The following is a 21,758-nucleotide window of genomic DNA, read 5'->3' as shown; positions in this document are numbered from 1 at the left end:
AAGGTTGCATCTCTAACATAATTCTTGGGTAGTACTAGTATATAATCCTGACATTGTGTCCTGTTGTAAAACTTGTTGTGCTTCTTGTTTTTGTTGGCTGTAGTAAGCAAAAAAGGAACAGTTGTTTTATAGCCTGTTGTTTAAAGATTGTCAGTTTCGGCATTGCAAATGCTGACTTTTCTTGCTCATGATGGTTTTGCCCGTAGACTTCATGCTAAAATCATGGAAATCACTGGAAAGTGCATGGGCTCAGTCCAGCAAAAGGTGGAAAGCATCACAAAGCAACTGGATGCCACCTTGATGGAGATCACAAGGGCACAGTCCAGCATCAAGACTTCAGAGCGGTATGAAGCCGCTTCATTATCATTCTGCTTTTTCCAACAGGCTCCTCAATTAAAGAAACATGGAAGAGAAATAAGTCAGTACAGAGTGGTAAAGGGCACCTCTGTAATACAGTCGAACGTCACTGTGCTAAAGTTACACCCAATGTGAAAATCATTTCGTTATAGTACTCTATCTATGCAAAAAAAAAAAACAGGTTCATATGAAACAAGCACAATAGTTATGCATTCAGCAGGCTGACAAAGTGAATGACCTGTGCTGATGAACAATATTAATCTGCCAAAGAAAGACATAGTATTCAGTTTTGATAGGATGCTGTACCTGTATAAGTTTACTTGGCATTTCTCATGAGTGTTTAGGGCGGTCAACAGTTTCCTATGAATTTTAATGTAAAGGTGCCAGAAGTCGAGGAGTCATTATGCACGGATCACATTAAGGGGTGTTCCTTTTAATCACATCATTTGTAAATGGTTTTTACTTCCTTTCTGACTTGAAACTCCTATTACTAGTAGCTCTGAAAGTGTAAACAACTAGTCAAGCTGCTTATATCCATTCAGTGTCCCTTTAAGGCACAGAGCTTACATTCTTCTGAGTTCGCAGACCAAATATATGTGGGATGCTACAAGCGCTCTTTCTCTGCTAACGCGTTGCTGTTAAGGGGAGTTCCACAACTGTGTGTGTGCAGCAGTAAAAGCCGGCTCGCGATGGCGTGGTCAATATCAAATGTAAATGCAACTAGGGTTGCGTGAATATTCAAAACTTTCGAACAATGAATCGACTAGTGTACTATCAGATTCGGTCTTCAAATCGAGTAATCCCTATTTGTAAATCTGAATATTTTTCTAAATCTTTTCAAATCTTTCAAAATGTCAACTGCGCCTACATAGACAAAATTTGAGCAAAAGTATGGGAGATTTTCGGCCCCGCGGACATAACATGGACAAAACATGACAACTCGTGTGATGGAGCAGGCTACGTCACTTAGGTTGCCATACTGTACAGGTTGTACAGTGATCATTCGCCCTCTCTGAAGAGTCCTGTGCATGCGGACATACTATTTGTTTGCTTGTAATGTTTCCTTTGTGCCCTTAATAAACCATGCTTCATAACATATGTAACATGTAACATGTAACATATGTAATGAGAGATAGTTGCTAATTTCAAGAATACTGGGATGTGAACATCGTTTTATAATAATTGTGTTATTCATTATTCGAAAAATATTCTAAAAGTATTCAATATTCAATTTGATTCGTTTCTGGCACTATTCAATTCGTATTCTATTCGGTCTCAAGAATCACTATTCGTACTCCCCTAAATCCAACACAAATGAGCCCCAAATTTGCTATGAAGCGTAATGATCAATGATTATAAAATAAGTTATCTTTCATATATTCTCATTCAAATAGACAACTTAAACGTGTGTGTTTTTTTTTTTAACCAGTAATTTGCAATTTTTGTTTTGTAATGCAGTGTTATATGTACTGGCCCCGCGCTGGAGGCCGACAAGGAGTTTGTGCAGCTGCGGTGGTGAAAGTCGATGCCGTAGTGATGCAGCGCAATTTGCATGGGAGCTGTCACTAAGAACAGCTAGCCACGACTGCGCTCAAACGCAGCAGCAGTTGCTGCCGTGTTCAAGCAAAGTCATAAGCCAGCAAACAGACCCTTAGTACTTTCGAAGAGAGTGAAAACTCACGTATACAGCTTTACTCTTCTTGACATATCATTTGCCAGATCAACATGCATCTGTGCAGAGGTCTTTTTTCTTTCATTTTATCCATACCTTTGCAAACACGCACTAAAATGTTCTTTTTGACTTCTTGTGTACAAGGAAATTTTCATGCTACAAGGAGCTCCTTACATCTGCTAGCGGATGCAAGCGCATGTGTTGTGACCATGTCATTCTTTTTGTACCAGGAATCTAGGCAAAGCTGAGAGCAAGGTGGCATCATTGGAGACTGAGCTTGAGGATGCCAAGAAGCGACTCGAAGCAGCCAAGCTCGAGTACAGTGAGCTGGAAAAAGTGGGAAAGGAGCTGCTTGCTGTCGGCGAAAAGGCTGGGGTAAGGGGGGACCCTGCTTTTCGTAGCCGAAAATTGGCCCATATATATTTACGTTCCTTTGCTCCAGATCGGTGTAGAGCATTTAGTCTTGCTTGAGTGTATCCCTGTGTCATCCTTGATAGATTTAACCACAAACATGTTATGAAATGTTCTGCCTCATTTTCTGAAAAGATAATTTTTTTGCCAACGTTAGATAAATAAAGATTGTAGTAGACATGTAATACAGTATAGGCAAATATTACCACAGAAATTTTCAAATAGTAATAAATTTTCCTGGGTGTTACTATGCGTTCATAACATTAAAAAGTTTGAAATGCTGTAACTTTGGCTCAAACCAGTCCTAGAGCATTCATGCTTGTACCCCTGCCATACTATGATCATGCAACAACATTTTTATATGTCAATATTTTTTACACTGTATATAGTTTAGTGAATAGCTAACTTCCAAGCTTAAACATTGATGTAATGAAAGTCATTATAATTAAATTCTCAATATAACCAAGTATATATAACCAAGTATAACTTCTTATAACTTCTTGTCAATACAGTGCCATATATTTTGAACTTCAATATAATGAAATGTGTTCCTACGCATTTTCAATATTGTAACGAAATTTCAATGCCGCCACAAAGGGATACTAGGGTAGTAAATGGAAACTGCCACAGATGCAGATGATCAAATACTTGAACTACGTGCGGTTGCTTGCAAATGCACCTCTCAAATCGCATGCTGCGTGACAGAACGCCCTCCGAAGCAGAGCTGTCCCTTTGCCAGTGGCGGCAAATTGAGCTGGTGATGACCTCCAAAATCCTGTGGATCGGTGGTTCCATCTTTCGGAGGTCGCAACTGGACAGTGCAGTGTTGGCATGGAGTCGGCGCATTGCGTCAACACCCGATCTGGTGTTCTTGTGGCCAATTATCCTTACCTCGAGTAGCGAGAACAGTGATAAACATTAGTAGCGATATAATACTAAACACGGGACCCTCTCGCCAATGTATATATAGACTTCAATATAGATAGACCACATAATTCAGAAAAAAAGCCGTTCGACTCATTGTAAACACTCCGCATGCCAGGCACCGGAAACGACTCTTTGAAAAATTGAAACTGCTTTTGCTTCTTGACTTTTCCTGACTTTTATAAAATTATGTTAAAAATTATGTTAAAATTATGTTAATTATGTTATAAAATTATGTCACTCGATACCCTTCAAGTGATATCGAGTGGGCATACGTAAAAATGACTTCTTTAAGGCGACTTCTGGTCTTTCTTTAAGAGCGAAAGCATGCAGTACTCGTATGTGCCAGAAACGGAACGTTCCTCAGAGAAGAACGATGGTCGCCAAATGCTGTTTTACCTCCTACCTCAGAACCTAAACACTGTTCAACTGTTCAGAGCACTGTTCAACTAAACCCTACGATTTACCAAAAAATCTACTTGGCTTTCCCTTTATGTTAGCTTGAACCAAGTACAGCAAAAAAGCAGCAAGGACTACTGTCATCATCACTGGTAGAGGGCCACTGCTCACACATTCTGAGTATGGTGAAGTCAGCATATTGTTAGGTACAGATGAAATGATGCACCAACTCGAGTTCACACTTTGTTTTGTCTGCATCTCCTACGCATCTTTTCACTAGCTGTGACTTGGTACTTCTGCTAATTAGAGCGGAACCCTGCCGATACATACTTCAAGGGACTGCGGGAAAATGTGACGGTGAGAAAAGCACTAAATCATCACAGTAACATCAAAAACAGCGCTGAATTTCTGCCAGTACAGTTTGTATTAGACGTCTCAGCACTCGTACTGTAGCTGGAGACAGCATGTGCGTAATTGAGGAACACATACTACCTTTCGTGACAGTGGCCCCTATCCTCTCTTAATTATTTTGCATATGTTTCACAGCATAACACCTCTCTGTTGCAGCGAAGCTGATGTTAGGAAACTGGCATAAGACATTATAGGCCGAGACACTTATTGAAACTGACGATCTCTTATTTCCAGCATTTCAGGGCAGGGCCATAGGGTAGGGCTTGACAGGCTTAACTGCGAGTATACTCTTATTGTCTTTGTAACAACATACGAAAGCGAATTTGCCTCTGCACCGCTAAATTTACGTGACTGCCGTGTTCAAGTGCAACGTAGGAAGCAGCAGTGTTACAGAATGGCGACGAATCAAATATGAACATATTGCATAGGAGTCAATGAGCTTAGGTCAAGACTGCAAAAATGTGACATAGCAGCTGGGAAAACGCAACAGCGCCGAACTTAGCAATGCGGTTCCACTCTACTGTGCGTTTGCATCCCCGAGTGCCATTTATGGTAGTACACTTTATCATGATCTGCTGCCAGCTAGTCTCACTTGGTATAATGGCCTACAGCATGAATTATTCGCCCTTTTTACTTTGTGCAGGGGGAACTGAAGACCCTGAAGCAAACGCTTGCTGAGGTACAGGCAAGAATCGACAGCGGAAAATCTGCCGAGAATGCGCTGAGTTCAAAGCAGATCGAGCTCAAGAACCAGCTGGAGCAGAGTGAGGCTGCCCTTCAAGACCGCCAAGCCAAAGTGATACGCTGGACAAGAGAGGTCAGCTGTTAATCTCTTGAGACCTCATTTAATTTTAAAGCAAAGCTTTCTTTGCCTAACCGGCAGAGGTTTGGCATGTCATTATCTATTTCACCTGATAGGCTCAGTGGGGGGTTATTTCACTGCTAGCCAGCTCTCTGCTAGCTGACAATGAAGGTAAGGTTTACAGCTGAAAAATAAGCCAATGCAGCCATGCCATCAGTCATTTGCTGAACTTCAATGCTAGAGATTTAGTGAGACAAAATGAGCTGTAGCTTGGAGGCCATGTTTAGCTAAGTTTTTCTTGTGGCATCTTGAGATTTAGCTGGCATGGACCGTGGTGGTGCAGTTGCTGCCTCTGTCTGTTAGCGTCTCTAAGGTTCTCCGGCATGGCTGGGGATGGCTGCAAGAAACGTTCTTTGCAAAAATCTGTTGCACAAGGGAGAAGGAAAGACCGCTCTGCATCATTTGTCATGTTGCTCCACAGTATTTTAACCTGCAGTCTGTGGGATCTGCACGAAATGTTTTCTGCATCATTGTTGACTTTGCACATGGAGGAAGGACAAAAAAAAACTGAAGAGAGGTCCTGACGTCTGTCTTTGCAAAGCCTGGCAAGACTGGCACGTACAGGCCTTTCTCTCCGGGATTTGCACCACGCCACGGAAGTGACGTCAGAGAGACCAATTAGCATCCTTGCAACCGTTGCTATTTGCCCCATTAACGAGGACAGTGAAGTCTAAAGTGACGCTGCGACTTGTACCACACTTCCCACTATACATGTGGGGTTTTGGAGCCTCTGTTTTTCTTTTTTACTTCCTCTATGGCTCTTACATTAAAACAATGCTCTGTGCATTTCACTTTGCACAAATCTCTCACCGTCTCGTGTTAATTCATCATCTGCGTTACTGGAAAAAAAGTATGTTCGCAGTTTGGCTATTGGGCCCTGTGCTCCACTGGTGCTGGTAGTGAAAGCTTAAGCGCTGTTTTGCTGCTGGTTTGCGTGGTTTCATTACACTTACACCCTAACGACTGTGCCTGTGTTCTTTCTGTTTACAGTTGAAGAAGCTTAAGTGCCACTCAATTGATGGCGAGCCAGAAGTTACGTTACCCGAGATGGAAGACAAGGATTTGGAAGACCTGAATGAAGAAGCATTAACGATGAAGTCCACAATGCTCAAGGAGAACCTGTCTGCCATGAAGCCAAACATGGCTGCGATACAGGAGTATCGTCGAAAGGCAAGCCTATTTCAAACACTCTTGTATTTTATTGTATGTGGAACCTTTGAAGCTGAGCCAAGCAAGTTTTTTGTAATGCATTCAGCAGGCTATTACAACCACCCAAATGTAGCTAGTATTACGAAGGAAACCCGTACGGGTTCCTCGAAAGAAAGGCCTCACAGTTAAAGAAAAATTCGTCCTAGTCCGGGACTCGAACCCGGGACCACCACCTATCCGGGGCAGCCGCTCTACCATCTGTTGAGCTAACCAGGTGGCTAGCAGATGGCAGGGCAAAGTCAAATCTATCAACAACTCGAAGCAAAGGCAAGGGTTTGACGTAAAGTTCTGCGGAAACCCACAAGGTGGAGGAAAGTAAGGACGAATTTTTCTTCAACTGCAAGGCTTTTCTTTTGAAGAACCCGTATAGGTTTCCTTTGTAGCACTTAGCTATGTTTGGATGGTTGTCTCATTTTCCCTTTATTAATTACTTCCCTCCACCTTGCGGGTTTCCACAGAACCTTACGTTAAAAATAACAGTATCTATAGGAACTTCGAGAGACAAAGTTTGGTATAAGTGGGAGTCTGTTTCAAATTATGTGGCAAGGAAACTGTGGTTGGTGTGCAAAGGCGCCAGTTCCTGAGCGAGCACATGCGGCAGATAACTTTTGAATTATTTTGCAATCATTCAATATGCATGCCTCACTTTTAGGCAGCTTACTAATATGTTTACTAAAGCAAATAACTTTGCAATCTCACCATGTTTGCATCCCTTCGAAACAATTTGCAGCGCTGTAATTTTTACACCAGCCCCTTCAGTGTACACCACAATTTACATGCATCTGGTGAGGTGCTGTTCCCTTGTTCCACAAATGCAATGCAATGGTGCATCAGATAACTTAAAGCAGTTATTTGTCATTTACAAGCTCCTCAGTTGACCAGACATCCAGTTGTCAATGGCACCACATGCATGTATCAATCAATCAATCTTTATTGTTTCTTACGTATAGTATATAACAGCCTATTTTTATACAGGCAGGACCACAGAACCTTTTCAAGGGTTGTGGCAGGGGTCCGTTTGTTAACACATGGGACTGTCAAGGAACTGCAAGAAAAGTATTATGCAGATATTACAGTAATTTTTGTGGACAACAGAATAGATTAAAAAACACATGCAACATATTTATTTCGCTAACATAGGAGTTATTTTTGTAAGTTAAATAGGTGAAAGTGAACAAGCTGCTGATACAAGTGAAATGATGTGGGTGATGTGGTGTTATGTAGTAAAGCATTCCAAAAATCTTGCTGCAACATAAGAAAATGAGAGTAATCCATAGTTAGTCCTTATGCGTTGTATGTATAGTTAATCAGTGAAAGTGAAAGAGCACATCAAATTATGTAAATAAACCTTTTTCTTTTTATCATATGGGCTCCTCAAAAAGTTTTTCACTTCAATTAGAAATAGGGAGCTGTTCTATGCAGTTATAAAAACTGCACTATTCAAACACCCCTACTCTTTAGCTGGATGCAAGCTTTAGCTTGCATCCAGTTCCGATGCTGCCTATTCAGATAGTACATGTAAAATGCAGAAATGCTTTTATGAGTCAACAACTAGACTGATTTGAATGAGATTTGTTGCATTTCAGAAAGAAAGTTAAATTCAGGTGACTGCAAAAGCATAATGTTGATTTAAGACTTGGAATTATTTTAAAATTTCCTTTAAATTTCTAAGAAAAAAAAATATAGAAGCACGAAGTTTACAAATCCTTAACTCTGCATCAAAAACAGATATCGGAGTTCCATAAACTGCATCTGCTTGAACCATCTAAAGCAGACAAATTCGATGTATGAATTTACAGCTTAGGTGACTTTGTTGCAATGTTTACAAATATTTTGCAGAAGTCCCACTCATAATTTGTGATATATTTCAGAAAAGTGTATAATACAGTAGACTTCCATTAATTCGATCCCGGTCAAAGGTCGCGGCCAGTGCCTATGTGTTTCTATGGGCCCAATGTTTCATTATTTCGATCCTAAAATTAGCCTTCACCGCATGATTTGAACTTGACCAGTCATCACACACCCGCCTGACCCCCATGGTGACCCCAATCGCGACTTCTTTATTGGCAGTGACCATCTCAGTAGAGCTTAGGCACAGTCGTCACAGACGTCATCTATTGCTAAAAACTATTATTTTCGGCCTGCTCCAGAAGGATTTTCAAGCGATAACCATAGCTCATAATGTCTGATTGCAGTATTTACCCTATTATAATGTGTTCCCTCCTCCACCCCCCCCCCCCCCCACCCCACACAGGAAAAGTGGGTTGAGAGTAGCCTGCACAGTGCATTCAAACACAAAACCAAAACCGTCTTTGAGGCGTTCCTATGCTTTACCGCAAAACAGAAATGTATCGCGGCGAAGCTGACTTTAAGAACCGGCCGCCATTGTGCAACATATATTAAACCCCTGCCCATTGTTCTTGCAAAAAAGATCGGGTGTGCAATACATGTGTTGGCATTTTTTCTGCATTTTGTTCGATTCGAAGCACCAAATATTTTGATCAATTTCGTCAGTCCCCTCCTGGTCAAATGAACAGAAATCAACTGTACATCTATTTTGTGTGCTTTAGATTTAAGTGCAATTGACGGAATTGTGACATCATTTTTCATTGCTGGGCTAGATTTGTAAAAAACTTTGTTTCTTGAAATTTTTGCAGTTTTCCACAATTCTTGTTTTAAAAATCGATGGCCCTAATAAAAAATCTGCTTCCAACAGTCACTGTACTGTACCTTTCTCTTTTAAATGCAACAAGCTTCGTTAAATTTGGTGAGGTTGTTGCCAAGAAAAACGATTTCTCTGTTCCCATGTATTTAGATAAGAGCCTTGGAGCTGAAGCTTCCTCAAAAAGATAGGCTTGGTTCAGTATATTCCTCAGAGCAATGTTGGGTTTGAATGTCAAGCCATAACTTATTCTACACCTGCCAGATATACCAATGTTTTCGTTAAGTTCACAAATTCGGGCTCATTCTGCGATTTTACGAATGTTGCGTCAAGTTTTACGAAAAGTAGGCTCTGTGTGTGAAGAAAGTTATAAATGTGTTAAAGGATGGGGCAGCGCAAAGTTGGAAAACATATGCGTACAAGAAATTGTGATACTAGCTGTGGCATCCTTTTATGGAAGCGCGAGGTGCCATATACCAAAGGGGTACTTGCTTTGAGCGTTCTTTAAGTTTACTGAGATGCCTGAAGCTTGAGAAACTGGAAACAGCTTTGTCACCATGGTCTAAAAATACATCGTTTTGAAAGAAGTGCGAGAGAGGAGCTTGGATGCATTGCATGCCTCATCCGTGATGCTTTTCGGCTATTCGCATTCTTGGATAGCCATCGTAGATGAGTTCTGTTCAAATTTTTTAATGCAGCAACCGCCTAGTTTGTTATGTCCATGGGATTTTCACTAACTCTAAAGTTTACAGGTTGTCAGGTATGTTGTTGCGAGTTCTCATTGGCTTGGAGGCAAAGCTACACATGGTGTGCCTACTGCGCTAATTTCCTGCAGGAAGAGGCCTACAAACAGAGGGTCACCGAGCTGGAAGCGGTGACGGAGAAACGGGCAGAGCAGCGTCGCCACCACGACAACCTGCGCAAGGAGCGCCTGAACGAGTTCATGAGGGGATTCGGCATCATCAGCAGCAAGCTGAAGGAGACGTACCAGATGCTCACTCTGGGAGGCGACGCGGAGCTCGAGCTGGTCGACTCGCTCGACCCCTTCACCGAAGGCATAGTCTTCAGGTGCGTGCGTGTCTGCGGTGTTGTTTCTCTGGGTGGTCTTCACAAAAGAGCTCCTCTTTCTGCCTGTGGTTTTGTATGACTGCTTTCTGGAACATTGCAATTTCACCCACCTTGCAAAGTAGTTATGGGAATAGGTGGTGCAGTGTTATGTGCGTACGATGAGATTTGAAGTGGTTTGGGCCATAGAGTTTCTAAAATTATGAGAGAGGACTCTAGTGCTGTGATCGTTCAGCTGGAATGGGAATGATGGACATTTTTGAAATTCCTGTTAGAACTAGGCAGTTTTCCAGTGATCCACAGCAAGAAGTCAACACAATATGTGTACCAACTACTACAGTTTCCTGTACTGCGATTTCTCGCATTAGTTTTCTTTTTTTTTGCTTACCTCAGTGTCGGATATTACTCATGCTGCATAGCATTATCCACGGGAGTCACTGGACCAAGAAGGGTGTAATATTCCCATGCGACTAGATCAGTTTCAACTGCAGTTGCAGTTAAAAAAAATTTTAAATTTTCACTTTCATTACACTACTTTAACAAAATAATCTCCAACAGTGTGCGGCCCCCAAAGAAGTCTTGGAAGAACATATCCAACTTGTCGGGAGGTGAGAAAACGCTGAGCTCTCTGGCACTTGTATTTGCTCTGCATTACTACAAGCCAACGCCCTTCTATGTGATGGACGAGATTGACGCTGCGTTGGACATTAGGAACGTGTCGATCGTCGGGTACTATATCAAGGTACGTCTCGCGCTGCCTCTTGCATGCTCATCTAATTAGAAATCTTGTTTTACTCTTGTCTTGTGCTACATAGGTTGTGTTCGCCAGATTAAGGGCATAGTTACAGGGAAACGATGTAGACATATGCCTTTGTCATTGTGTAGCACTGTACTTGCGAACAGTGGAAGCATGATGAGGAATAGTTGAATAATCAATAAGTAACAGTGAACAAATAAATTACATGTAGATCCTATGTGCAAGCACAAGGGCTTACTTCATGCATGGTCTCATGTAATGCTGCTTCAGGGTTAAAAAAAGAAGCCTAGCACTGCTGTGGGGATCCTTTGGTCATCATCGTCATTGCATGTCATCGTTCCTGTAACTTCATGCCACATGTGTACTCCATTGTATAATATGACACCTTTCTGGCTGCTTTACCATGAGACTGCACTTCAGAAACTCTTGTATCATGCAACAAAGCACACTTTCTAAGAGGTGCTTGACGTTCAGCTCAAAGTTTACTGGACCAGTAGATCTGCCAACTAGCTCGAGACAATTGGCAAAAGTGTTGATCTTGAAAACTTGCTATGATGAACCTTGCATTCCAAACTACTGAATCCGAAGTTCCCATTGAAAGGTACAGCCATGCGCAAATGTCTATACCATAGCATCAGCAAAAAATTTTTCATTTATTCTAGCACTGCGATGCAACATAAAATTGTCTGAATTGTCTGATTGGTTGAACAAGTACACATACACTCTACACGTGATTTCAGTCTGCATGCTTAGGTTTCAAAGAAACAATTATTTTCATGGCTTCTGTGGTTTTCAGATTTCTGCTCATAAATTTACCTTTTATACAAGGAGGTGAATGAAAAAATACACTATTTGACCCACGTATACCTGTACTGTAGGCAGATATTTTATTAGTAATGAAGAAAAAATAACAATGATACATTCGACTGGTTTCTTTGCATTATCATGGTGAGGTTAAAGGGTTTAAAGTAAAATTGCTGGAGTGGGGATAATGTGCCAAAGGTGAAATCGTTCCACTGCCATCTTACCACAGGCACAAAGAAATGTTAACGTACTGTGGAGAATATAGGAAGTGCTTTCATCCTACTTCGCACAGGTTCAAGATATTGTATCATGGATTCTGCTCAACCTGCATCTTTGTGTTCCCCGTCTTAGGTTAAAACTTCAATCTCAGGAAATTTTATGGGCTATGATATCAGTAATCTGCCAAAAGGCAATATTTTAGCCAAAAACAAGCTCTTATTTTTCAATTATATCCTATCATTTACAAAACTCAAGGAGCAAGAACACTTGAAATGTGAATGGACTACAGCTGGCACAGCTCTTCTTCAGAGGTGATGTAGAGACAAGCTTCACCTCTGCCGGTAAGAAGCTGCGGGGACTGCCCCCTCCGACAAGCTTATCTGAAAACTTCCTTGGATGTGGCTCGCATTCAGTTGTTCAAAATTGAGCACTTGGGACGCATTCACCTGGTTAATTTGAGCACCGCGCTCCAATGTGGAGTACTGCGAGGTTGTTCTCACCTTCGAGCTGCGAGTGTGACCGAGATCTGACAGTTTTGATCACGTGGCTCCTTCAATTGCTCCGGAAGCAGCTGAATACGTGACTCGAGCAAGCTTTCTCCGATTCGAATGTCGGGAGACCTTTGCGATGCTGCAAGCGAAGTTGGAGCGCGCTAGCAACCAGTTGAGTGACATACATACCATAAGTGACCTCCTTGAAATCTCGTGTAGTGAAATGCCGCGTGGCTTGGCCCCAGACGTTTCACTGTGCTTTGTCTGCTTGCACTTTCAGGAACGAACGAGAAATGCGCAGTTCATCATCATATCGTTGAGGAACAACATGTTCGAACTGTCTGATCGCCTGATTGGCATTTACAAGGTGCACAACTGCACGAACTCGTGCACCGTCAACCCACGGCGTCTTGTAGAGGTTGAAGCAGAAACTGAAGAACCACCACCACTGCCCTCTGAAGAGCCAGAGCCGGAAAATTGTGTTGACTGATGTTACTGCATGAAGTGATTCATATAATTGTGTATGTAGTTGTTTTTCCTTGTATTTTAATCACCTCTATGCTCATTGAACGGACTACAATCACCTACGAGGATATTGTCATGTGAGGATTTTTTTTATTCTATCATCGTTCATTGTTATATCCACTTATGGCGTTTTTAATTGTGCGCACTCGAGGAAAACCTGTACAAAGCCGGTTTAATAAAGGAAACTTTTTTTGTATAATACAGCTGCACGTGCAATCGAAAATGCACATATGGTGTCCGTGCATGACATCACCTATTAATCAATGCGAAAACAACCGAAGACAGAGTTGGAAGAATACACAGGACGAGCGCTGTCTAACAACTGAAAAAAAAAAACATCATCATCAGGCACAAAGACTGAAGGGCTCGTGAACTTCCTGAAGCCTTCCATATTGTAGAAAGGTTGTGCGATGATTGTGTATTTGAGCCATCTGTCATTGTCATTTCTTTAGTTCAATTAGTAAGTACAAGTAATTTCTCCTATTTTGTCCTTGGTGCCTTTGTTGGCTTCTTATGATATGATTAATAAAAATTGGGCCCTCAGTTCCTTTTCTTTTCGTTCATCTGTCGTTTTGTTAGATTGTAAAACGCACTTGCTCAGTAACTATTTCCAGGTGGCTTAGCTTTTCTGTGCACGCAGGTAGTTGGTTTATTTGCTTTATTTTTCGAGCATCTTGTTCAATAAGTTTCAGTTATTATACACCGCTCATCCTGTATTCTTCTAACTCCGTGACTTCCGTTGTTTTCGCCGTGATTAATATATATACATTCTTTTCAACTTGTCCATCTTTCTACCTTAATGACATCACTATACGACGCCAATGATTTCTTGGCTGTTTACAGTGTCTAGTTGCACAAATTCTTGTGCAAATACTATGGCGTGTTTCTGGGTTCACTTGTGCCCAACAACAACATAAATGCTAAAGTTTTTGCGCAGAAGAAAAAAAAATACTTTTGTGCTGAATTTCAGCTCCCAAACAAGGTATCCCACTTCTCTGACCACTAACATGCGTGTGGACCACAGTATGTAAAAAACATGGCTTATCAGATTGGGTTGCATCATGTGCTGTATTATGCCTCAGTCATGTCACTATGTCGAAAAAATGGTTGTACTTAAATTATGGTACCATATTAAGTTGGAAAGCAGTTGGTGAAAGCCAAATGTGTGTGCATTGCTTCCCGGCTCATACTACCAGAACACGCCAAACAACTCACAGCCACTTAAACGTTTTACTCTGATTTTACTTTGCCTGCCAAGTGGCTGGATCGTATGACAGCGTCAAAAGCTATGGTACAATTTGTACATCACCTAGTTCTCTTTCAAGGAAAGCAGTAGCATCTGGGTAAATTTTGCATCTACAAGATTGTGGGGCAGATGTGTGTTGCAGGTAATGCTGGGCCTTTTGTGACAACACGCTAAAGTATTGAATCATTCACGTATGACTGTGCCCTTTAATGGCTGTGGCCCTGAAGGTATAAGTACAAGAGCAATTTGTTGACATAGTAAGTGCCACTGTGGGGGACTTCCATTTGCCGCTATTGAAATGGATAACTCAAGATGCCCTTCACGACTTGTCTTTTTTTTTTTTTATGCCTAGGTGCACAGCATGCTGCTGCGAGGTTTCAGGTCATAGAAGGCCATGCTTATGTGCACTTTCATTCTAGAAAATTGAACTATAGAGGAAACATGGATGCAGAAAGACAATAACGCAACACACACACACACATCATGTTATCGTAGCTTTTTGTGCAACGTTTTTTCTGTCGCACTATTTTTCAGAATGAACGCATACCAACTCGTGCAGCTGTCGGCTCTTATGTACACGTTATGAAAGTTAACCTGCAAAAACCTCTGTCCTTGTCTGGCTGTGGTGATAGCTCTGATGCATGCGTGCAATGATATGTTTCGGTGCCAGGTTGAAAGAGCGCTAAATGACTGAGGCATGATAAAAGATTGTTTACTTTGGCGATGTCCTCGTGAACTTCTAAGAAGGTTTCTTATTCAGTAAACTTTTAAAAATCTTTTTGAGCCTACCATTGCTTTGTTTGCACTCACACTGCTCAAGAAAGAAGCTTTTAGATCTGCATTATTCACAAAAGAAAAAAAAATTTTGAGGATCTTTGGAGGAAGCTTCGCCTTTAAGAGTGGAATGCGATAGCATTCAAAGATCCCTGACTGCTTCTCACGCTTCCCGGCAACTGGAGCGTATGTAACCATAATGTTTACCGGGAAACGCTGGCTGCGAATGCTATGCACGAAGGTGGGCTTTGTGCTAGAAACACAGCCTCTTGCATGGGCCGTGATGTGGCAGAGGCAAGCGCCAGCTGGAGGTATTGCAAGGAACAGGGTGCGCCAGTCCGTGGCCCATTTGTGTGCCAGCGTGCACAAATGGTGGACGCCGTGAATTGTGAATTGTAGAAACGCTGGAAAAGGGGTTTCTTTGAGTTTTCGCGTAACAGCATTATGTTTTCTCATATAGTCAAATTGCAATTCAAGAGCTATCATGTCTGTAGGTTGTGTGTATGTTGTAGTGTACGATTTTTGCCACGTATATTAGCTTGGGAAATTCAGTCAATCCAGTAAATTCCTTACGTCACTTGGATGGCCTGGGTATGGGTGGTTCGAAAATCTTTTTGCCGAAACAACGTCCAACACCGGACACCGACACTGGATTTTGTGCGGCACAGGCTCCTTAACGATGTTGTGTTAATGTTGCATTGTTGACCTCCTAGTACATCAAGTACTTCTTTATGCGTGTTGAAAGCATACTTTAAGAACCGTGTACAAAACTTGCTCAATGTGTAAAAGGAACTGAATGTGTTGCACAAGTGACATTTCAGAGGAATAGGTTGCATTTTATAGGCGATTTCCTGGAGAAGTTTCAAGGGTCCTAGGTGATTAAGTGTTTTGCAAAACAATTTTAGGCAAGTGCTCAAAAGCATTGTACAGCCATGCAAAATATTTGAGTCCTGGTAGCTGTGTACATCACTCAGAGTTCACATTCAGTAGAAATGGAGGGCATAATAACGACAATGTGTTGCCAACAGTTAAATTGTCTAGTTTAATTATTAGCTGTACAAATAATTACTGAATACTATTTTCCGTCTTTCCTGCATAATATGAAGTGCGTAATAAGTTTTCTGGTGTCCTTGGAGAAATAAGGCGGACCGACTTCACATTTGGTGGAAAGAGAAGACACATGTCTAATGTGTGTGCAAAGTTTTTTGCATGTAGAAAGAAAACACTGCATTTAAATTGTTATGTGTATGCTTTCCTGGTTTCTTGAGAGTATGAACCCCGGGGTGCCAGGGTTTATATACCACCGCGAAAACCCTTGAATTCGGGATAAGCGATGCAAGGGCCCTTAAAACTCCTTGAAAATAAATGTGCTCCTTGGATTCCTTGAAAACTGGGGTTGTGACCGACTTCTGAAGTTCCCCATGCACAACATCTGGTGCGCTGCTGCGGCAGTAGTTGTTTCCTTTCGTCCGCTCTGCTCCCTGCAGGCACGCTCGTGCCATGGCGTCTCGGCTAAAGGGAACTCGGTTGAAGTACGGTCATGACGTGGCATCGAAGCCAAAGGGAATTTAGGCGCCGTTTCGCTGCTACAGTCGCCAGATGCCGGCTTTTTCATTCAATGAGCCATTTGATGCTTTTGCATCAAAAATAAGTTCATCAAACAACTCCTGTAGCGGCTTCACTAAAAATTGGGCTTTAATTCTGCAATGTAGCAAAGCCTGATGTGATTTGATTATAAAGTCAGTGGATAAGTGCTTATGTCATAGATGCGAAAAAATGCCATCCAAACGAATTTTTAAATTTCATAATAATCAAACGTGATTCATAATGTGCTCGGATTAGTTTATATAAACTTGCACTTAAAGAAGATGTGCAGTCTTTTTTGACCGTGTTTCTTTCGCGTTTTGCAGAATGGCGTATTTATAGAACTTGCGCTGGGATTCTCTCTCTGCATGCGTATACGAGTTTCTAGGAAAGAAAGCCTTGCAGCTGAAAAATTCATCCTGGTTCAATTAAAAGAAACATAAGTAAACAACTAGTTATACTACATTCAACGTTGAGGACTCAAGATCGAGGAATCCTGTTGCGGCAAAATACAAAACCGCTCGTATATGAAGGTTTAGATGCACGTTGAAGATCCCCAGGTCGTCATAATCAATCCAGAGATCCCCACTACGGCGTGATTAGTAAGACCTGGCAGCAGCTGAAAATTGGTCAAAGTTGAGCGTCTACCACATGCGACTTCGTGAGGTAGTCTGTTCACCTTTTCGCACTGTAACGAAGCTGTAACCGCGCACTCAAACAGTTCGTCAGCAGCGAGCGGCCCACAGAACCGATCAGCTGTTTTCACGTAGCCGCCATCTTAAGTGTGCGTAGCAAAATGGATTGGATGCGGAATTGGCACGTGTGTGGCTATGACTCGAAAAATTAAAATATTTGTGTTTACATTCAAGCGCGCTTCAACTTCTCTTGCGTTAAAAGATTACAAAACACTTTTACTCTCAGCGACATACAATTGTTCTTTTATCAGACGTTTATATCTAAATGTCACTTGCTATACGGTCCCTTTGCAAATAAAAAACAAGCAAAACATGCTTCCGGCAACGATGGAGGCTGCTGATTGGGCAGATTGAAAAACGTCGCTGGTTCCCGCCCCCATACGCAGAAACTGTCGCGTCATTTTGACGTCCGGAGTTTGGAACAGTTTTTGTTTGGAATAGAGTTACGTTATCGCGCCCCTGGCTCTATGGTCAGCAGAAAATACACCGATAAAACTACGGTCATCGCATCTTGTCGGCTTCTGTGGCCGGTGGGACGCGTGAACAGATAAAGCACCATTGCGAAGGCATCAATGCCCAATATGGCTGCGCCCGCGTTGTATACGTGCCAATATGCGCGCCTACAGTGACATGTTTCAGCGCTGATTTGAAACTGCTAGCTGACCGAGACATAAGACAAGTTCGGATTTACCTTTTGTGGCTTCCCTCTTGCGGGAACTCGTTTCGTCTTGCACCAATGTGATGTGCATTTCGTGAGCGGACGTTTGGACGGTGCTACGTGCAACACGTGCGTGCCGTTCATTCATTCACTCAGTCATTTAAGTTTTTCGTCCACTGCGTTACCAGTTGTCCGTATTATGTTTTGAATGCTGGAGTGGCACTTCGTTTGACACTGCCAACGCAATGCGCTTTTCCGTGTCTCACACTTGCAAAAGCAACAGCGGCCGCTGTGGCGAGATTTGGGCTCTCCAAGGCGCGTCCGACGCTGAGCGCTTCTCCACACCGATGTGCCTGCTGTACACGCAAGCCGGTAGCGTTCCTCACTTGACGTACGACATGCTCCACAAGATCAAGGGCGTCGACCATCACCCGGCGCTATTCCCCTTGCCTCCCATCGCCAACTTCTCAAACTCGGTTCAGGAGTTCGGCGCCGGAATTTCCAAGTTCTCAGGCATGCCGACGCATCCAGCTTTCATCAGGATTCAGGATCCCATGAAGGCGACGCCGTCTGGGTTCAACGACAAGGCCGGCGTTTCCATCTGGGATCAGGGCGGTCGCATTCACCTGAACGTCCCTAGTTTCATGCGCATCGTGGAATCGTTCAAGCCGTCCTGCTACCAAGCGCTTTGCGACAGCGATACGCCCAAGGATGCCACGAGGAAAAGGCTTCAGCGCGCCGTCGAAAGAACAACATCCCTGCTGGATCAGTGCGTCGCTGCTAAATCTGTGTCAAGCGCCCTCCGCGACAGTTGCATTCTCGGAACAGTCGTTGGCGGCTACAGCAAAGAGCACCGCCATACCTCCGCGAAGGAGATTGCCAAGCGCGACGTCGACGGATACGTCATCGAAGGCTTTCACATCGACGGACCGGCGTCGAAAAGCCTAAAGTTCGAAGAGGTGAATGACCTCTTGGAGGAGGTCATTTCGTTTTTGCCCGAAGACAAACCGCGGTTCATGCACGGCATACTGCGGCCAGAATTCATACTGAAGGCCGCTATGAGCGGCATAGACGTCTTCGACACGTCGTTCGCGAACGCGGTTACCGATGATGGAATGGCTATGTCATTCTGCTGCAGCTGTGACAATGACAAGGGCCTCTCGTTGATGCTCGAGAGGGACCTGTTGGATCACGAACTTGTGCTGGACATAAAAGATTGCAAGTACAGGGACCAATTTGTTCCGCTCTTGGAGGGATGTACATGCTACGCATGCAGACATTTTACCCGGGCCTACGTCAACCATTTGCTAAACGCGGGGGAAATGCTGGCGTTCGTGTTGCTAAACTTGCACAACATCCATCATTTCCTAAACTTTTTCGAGGCTATCAGGAAGTTTCTAAAGGAGCAGTACTGATAATTAAATCGCTGGTGCTCGCGATCAAACCACATCTCTGGAAACTAGTAGACGGAGCCACTGACGAATAATAAAATGCACCATTCAGATGAGAACTAATGGGCATTTGTGTCAGCCCCAAATAAAATTGGACAGCTCATAACTGCAACATTCTTGATGAACAGTGTCACATGGATACGATGCTAACAGGAAGAAAGGCGCTTTCTGCAGTTGTAGCAAAAATGTAGCTGGTGCTGTGATATTGTCATAAAATTACAATTTTGGTACGCTGTGTGCATAATTTTGCATGGCTGCGTTTTAGCTTTTCTCATTTTGCACAGCATCAACTTGGATGGTGCAGACGATGCACTCTCTTGAGTCGCATCTAGGTGCTGCATCCTCAAAGTGATAGTCATAATATAGATCAAGGCATGACACGAGCCGCTACGTTGTCCCCTTCAGTCATGAATTGTGATGTACTGCAACTCAAGATGGTAGGACGATCATTTGTGCATATCCTATTGAGTTTGTTGTAATTATAGTAATTAAGTTTTGATTTAGTGGTACCGTAGTAGACACATTTTTTTATATCATAAAAAGAAATGTTTGAATCAATAGTTCAAACCACATGCACAAGTTGGGTATTGGCTGCGGAAATTACGATGAATGAAAAACTACTTTTTCACTACTGCTGACAGGACATGATGCATTTAACATTCAAACATGGCAGTGCCTTAGTAAAGTGGTCATGCGCAGCAGTACTCTGCAGTTTGAAGTGAGCTGGAGTTATAGTGAGTAAGCAGGAGGTTCATTTGACCAACAGCTCAACGTTTACTTTTTTTTTTTCCTCTGTTGGATATAGAATAGAAGTTTTATTTACCACATACGTGCACTGATGTACATAGGGGTGGGGATGGCAGGTTAAAAGCTGCATAACGGCAGCTAGACTGGTCCCACCTCAACAAGCAGTAACACGGCAACATATTCATTATACATACTTGTAGCAAAAAAAAAAAAAAAAAACATCGTACAGCAAGAGCAGAAATATCAACTTTGAAACAGTAAAGAAATACTTTTCAAGCGACACACAAGAAAGTTAATATTCACAAATGTATTCGCAGTAATGTGTTTTTAGATACTTGACATATGTTTTCATCACTTCGTTTATATTTGTTAAGTGTCGAGGGAAGACAGCAGGAAAGTGTTTGAAGGCCGTAATTAGTGCATGGGCACGCAACTGCCCAGTGTTCAGCGTATCGATATAGGCGAAAAGCTGGCTTCTATTGCAGGTTTGCAATGTTTCTGATATGAGTAGTACCCTTACTCATCTCACATTTAAGGAATGCATAAGTTTATATTCATAAAGATGCTTTACTCGTAAAGTTTTAAACTTGAGGAATACATTACGTGTATGTGATGTGTATGTGAGCGCTCGTCCATGTCTCTTCTTGTGTCGTCTGTTTGGCGCTTTAGTACCTCAGTAACATGCACCAGCTAGCCCAACAAAAAGTTCTGCTGGAATATCAGTAGTGTTATCTGGCATCTGCACAATATATCTAAAGCTTTACTAAGGTTATTTTGTAGGTAATCTGTGTGGTGGTCCCATAGCATCAGTTTATGAAAGATAACACAGAATGTTTTAGCTATAGCAGAAAGTTCTATTTTCGTGTCGCTGAGTGTGAAGCACTCGCAAGGTGAATACTTCGCTCTAAAGAGGACCGCCTTTGTTTTGGAGCAATTTAACTGAAGAGAGTTCTTTACCGAACAGTTACATATTTTCGTTAGTATGCCAAATTTATGAGTTCATCATCATTAGTTCCTCAAAAGAATCGCTTGGTATCATCTGCGTAAGTAATATAGTTAGTTGAATCATCAATATTCACAGTGTCATCTATATAAATGATAAATAGAAGTAGCCCCATTGTGCTACCTTGAGGCACATCCTGCTTAAGTTTAAGCGAAGATAATTTCCTATTTAATTATACCCACTCTTTCTGTTGGTTATGTAACTTTTAATTAAGTCTAAAACAATTCCACATGTACCATAACAACTAAATGTTTGTAATAGTGTTCTGTGGTTAATTCTGTCGAAAGCTTTTGAGAAATTTAGGAATAGTCCCAGTGTTAGTTTCCTTACCTCTATGTTTTTCAGAATTAGTTTTTTGTTTAAGAGGAGCAGTTTCAGTCGAGCAGCCTGACCTGATCCCATATTGAAATGGTGTTAAGACAGAATGCTTGTTAAAGAAGTCATTCTAAGGCAAAAACAAATCATATACGCAAATGTGTACCATTGCACAACTTAGAATACAAACAAGCAACTGATCATAACATCCTGTTATGGCGCAAGTTGTAAGTTCGACATGCAATCTAGCTGGTCTCTAAGCATAGGTTAGTAAGTGTGCGTCTTGGATTGTGAATTAAGCCACTGTTACAAATGCAGGGGAAGCTGCAAACATAGTGACACATGGGAGCAGTTTCATAATTTATTGCACTTGAATTTGTGGTGATAGTACATCATGACTAAAAGGGTTATCTTGTCACATGGCAGTTAACCGACAAGACTATCTTGTCATGTGACCATTAACCAAATGGATTATTTTGTCATGTAACAGTTAACCAAAGGATCTATCATCATGGGA

The 21,758-nt window shown here is 42.2% G+C and overlaps 2 protein-coding genes across 3 annotated transcripts in view; both read left to right on the top strand.

Annotated features, from left to right (window-relative positions):
• The window catches only part of glu (structural maintenance of chromosomes 4-like protein gluon), a 36,905-nt gene extending 23,938 nt beyond the window's left edge, over positions 1-12,967 (top strand). For both annotated transcript variants that reach the window (XM_055066615.2, XM_050171777.3), the window contains exons 20-26: positions 207-344; positions 2,260-2,404; positions 4,818-4,991; positions 6,027-6,206; positions 9,743-9,975; positions 10,531-10,714; positions 12,524-12,967. In XM_055066615.2, coding sequence (XP_054922590.2) covers positions 207-344; positions 2,260-2,404; positions 4,818-4,991; positions 6,027-6,206; positions 9,743-9,975; positions 10,531-10,714; positions 12,524-12,733 — 1,264 coding nt within the window. In that variant the 3' untranslated portion in view covers positions 12,734-12,967. The remainder of the gene's footprint in view (positions 1-206; positions 345-2,259; positions 2,405-4,817; positions 4,992-6,026; positions 6,207-9,742; positions 9,976-10,530; positions 10,715-12,523) is intronic.
• A 4,570-nt stretch (positions 12,968-17,537) lies between these two features.
• On the top strand, positions 17,538-19,406 carry LOC126522925 (queuine tRNA-ribosyltransferase accessory subunit 2). The gene has a single exon (XM_050171774.3). The coding sequence runs from the start codon at positions 17,971-17,973 to the stop codon at positions 19,138-19,140; it is 1,170 nt and encodes a 389-aa protein (XP_050027731.2). The 5' UTR covers positions 17,538-17,970; the 3' UTR covers positions 19,141-19,406.
• Positions 19,407-21,758: the final 2,352 nt, after the last annotated feature.

Source organism: Dermacentor andersoni, chromosome 6 (assembly GCF_023375885.2).
Source record: "Dermacentor andersoni chromosome 6, qqDerAnde1_hic_scaffold, whole genome shotgun sequence".
NCBI classification, from domain to species: Eukaryota; Metazoa; Arthropoda; class Arachnida; order Ixodida; family Ixodidae; genus Dermacentor; species Dermacentor andersoni.
Note: the sequence above shows the minus strand (reverse complement) of the source record. Positions and strands in the feature narration are given on the sequence as shown.

Bases quoted from the DNA above. Each gene is read 5' to 3' on its own strand.
- LOC126522925 (XM_050171774.3), top strand. From the start codon at position 17,971: ATGCGCTTTTCCGTGTCTCACACTTGCAAAAGCAACAGCGGCCGCTGT.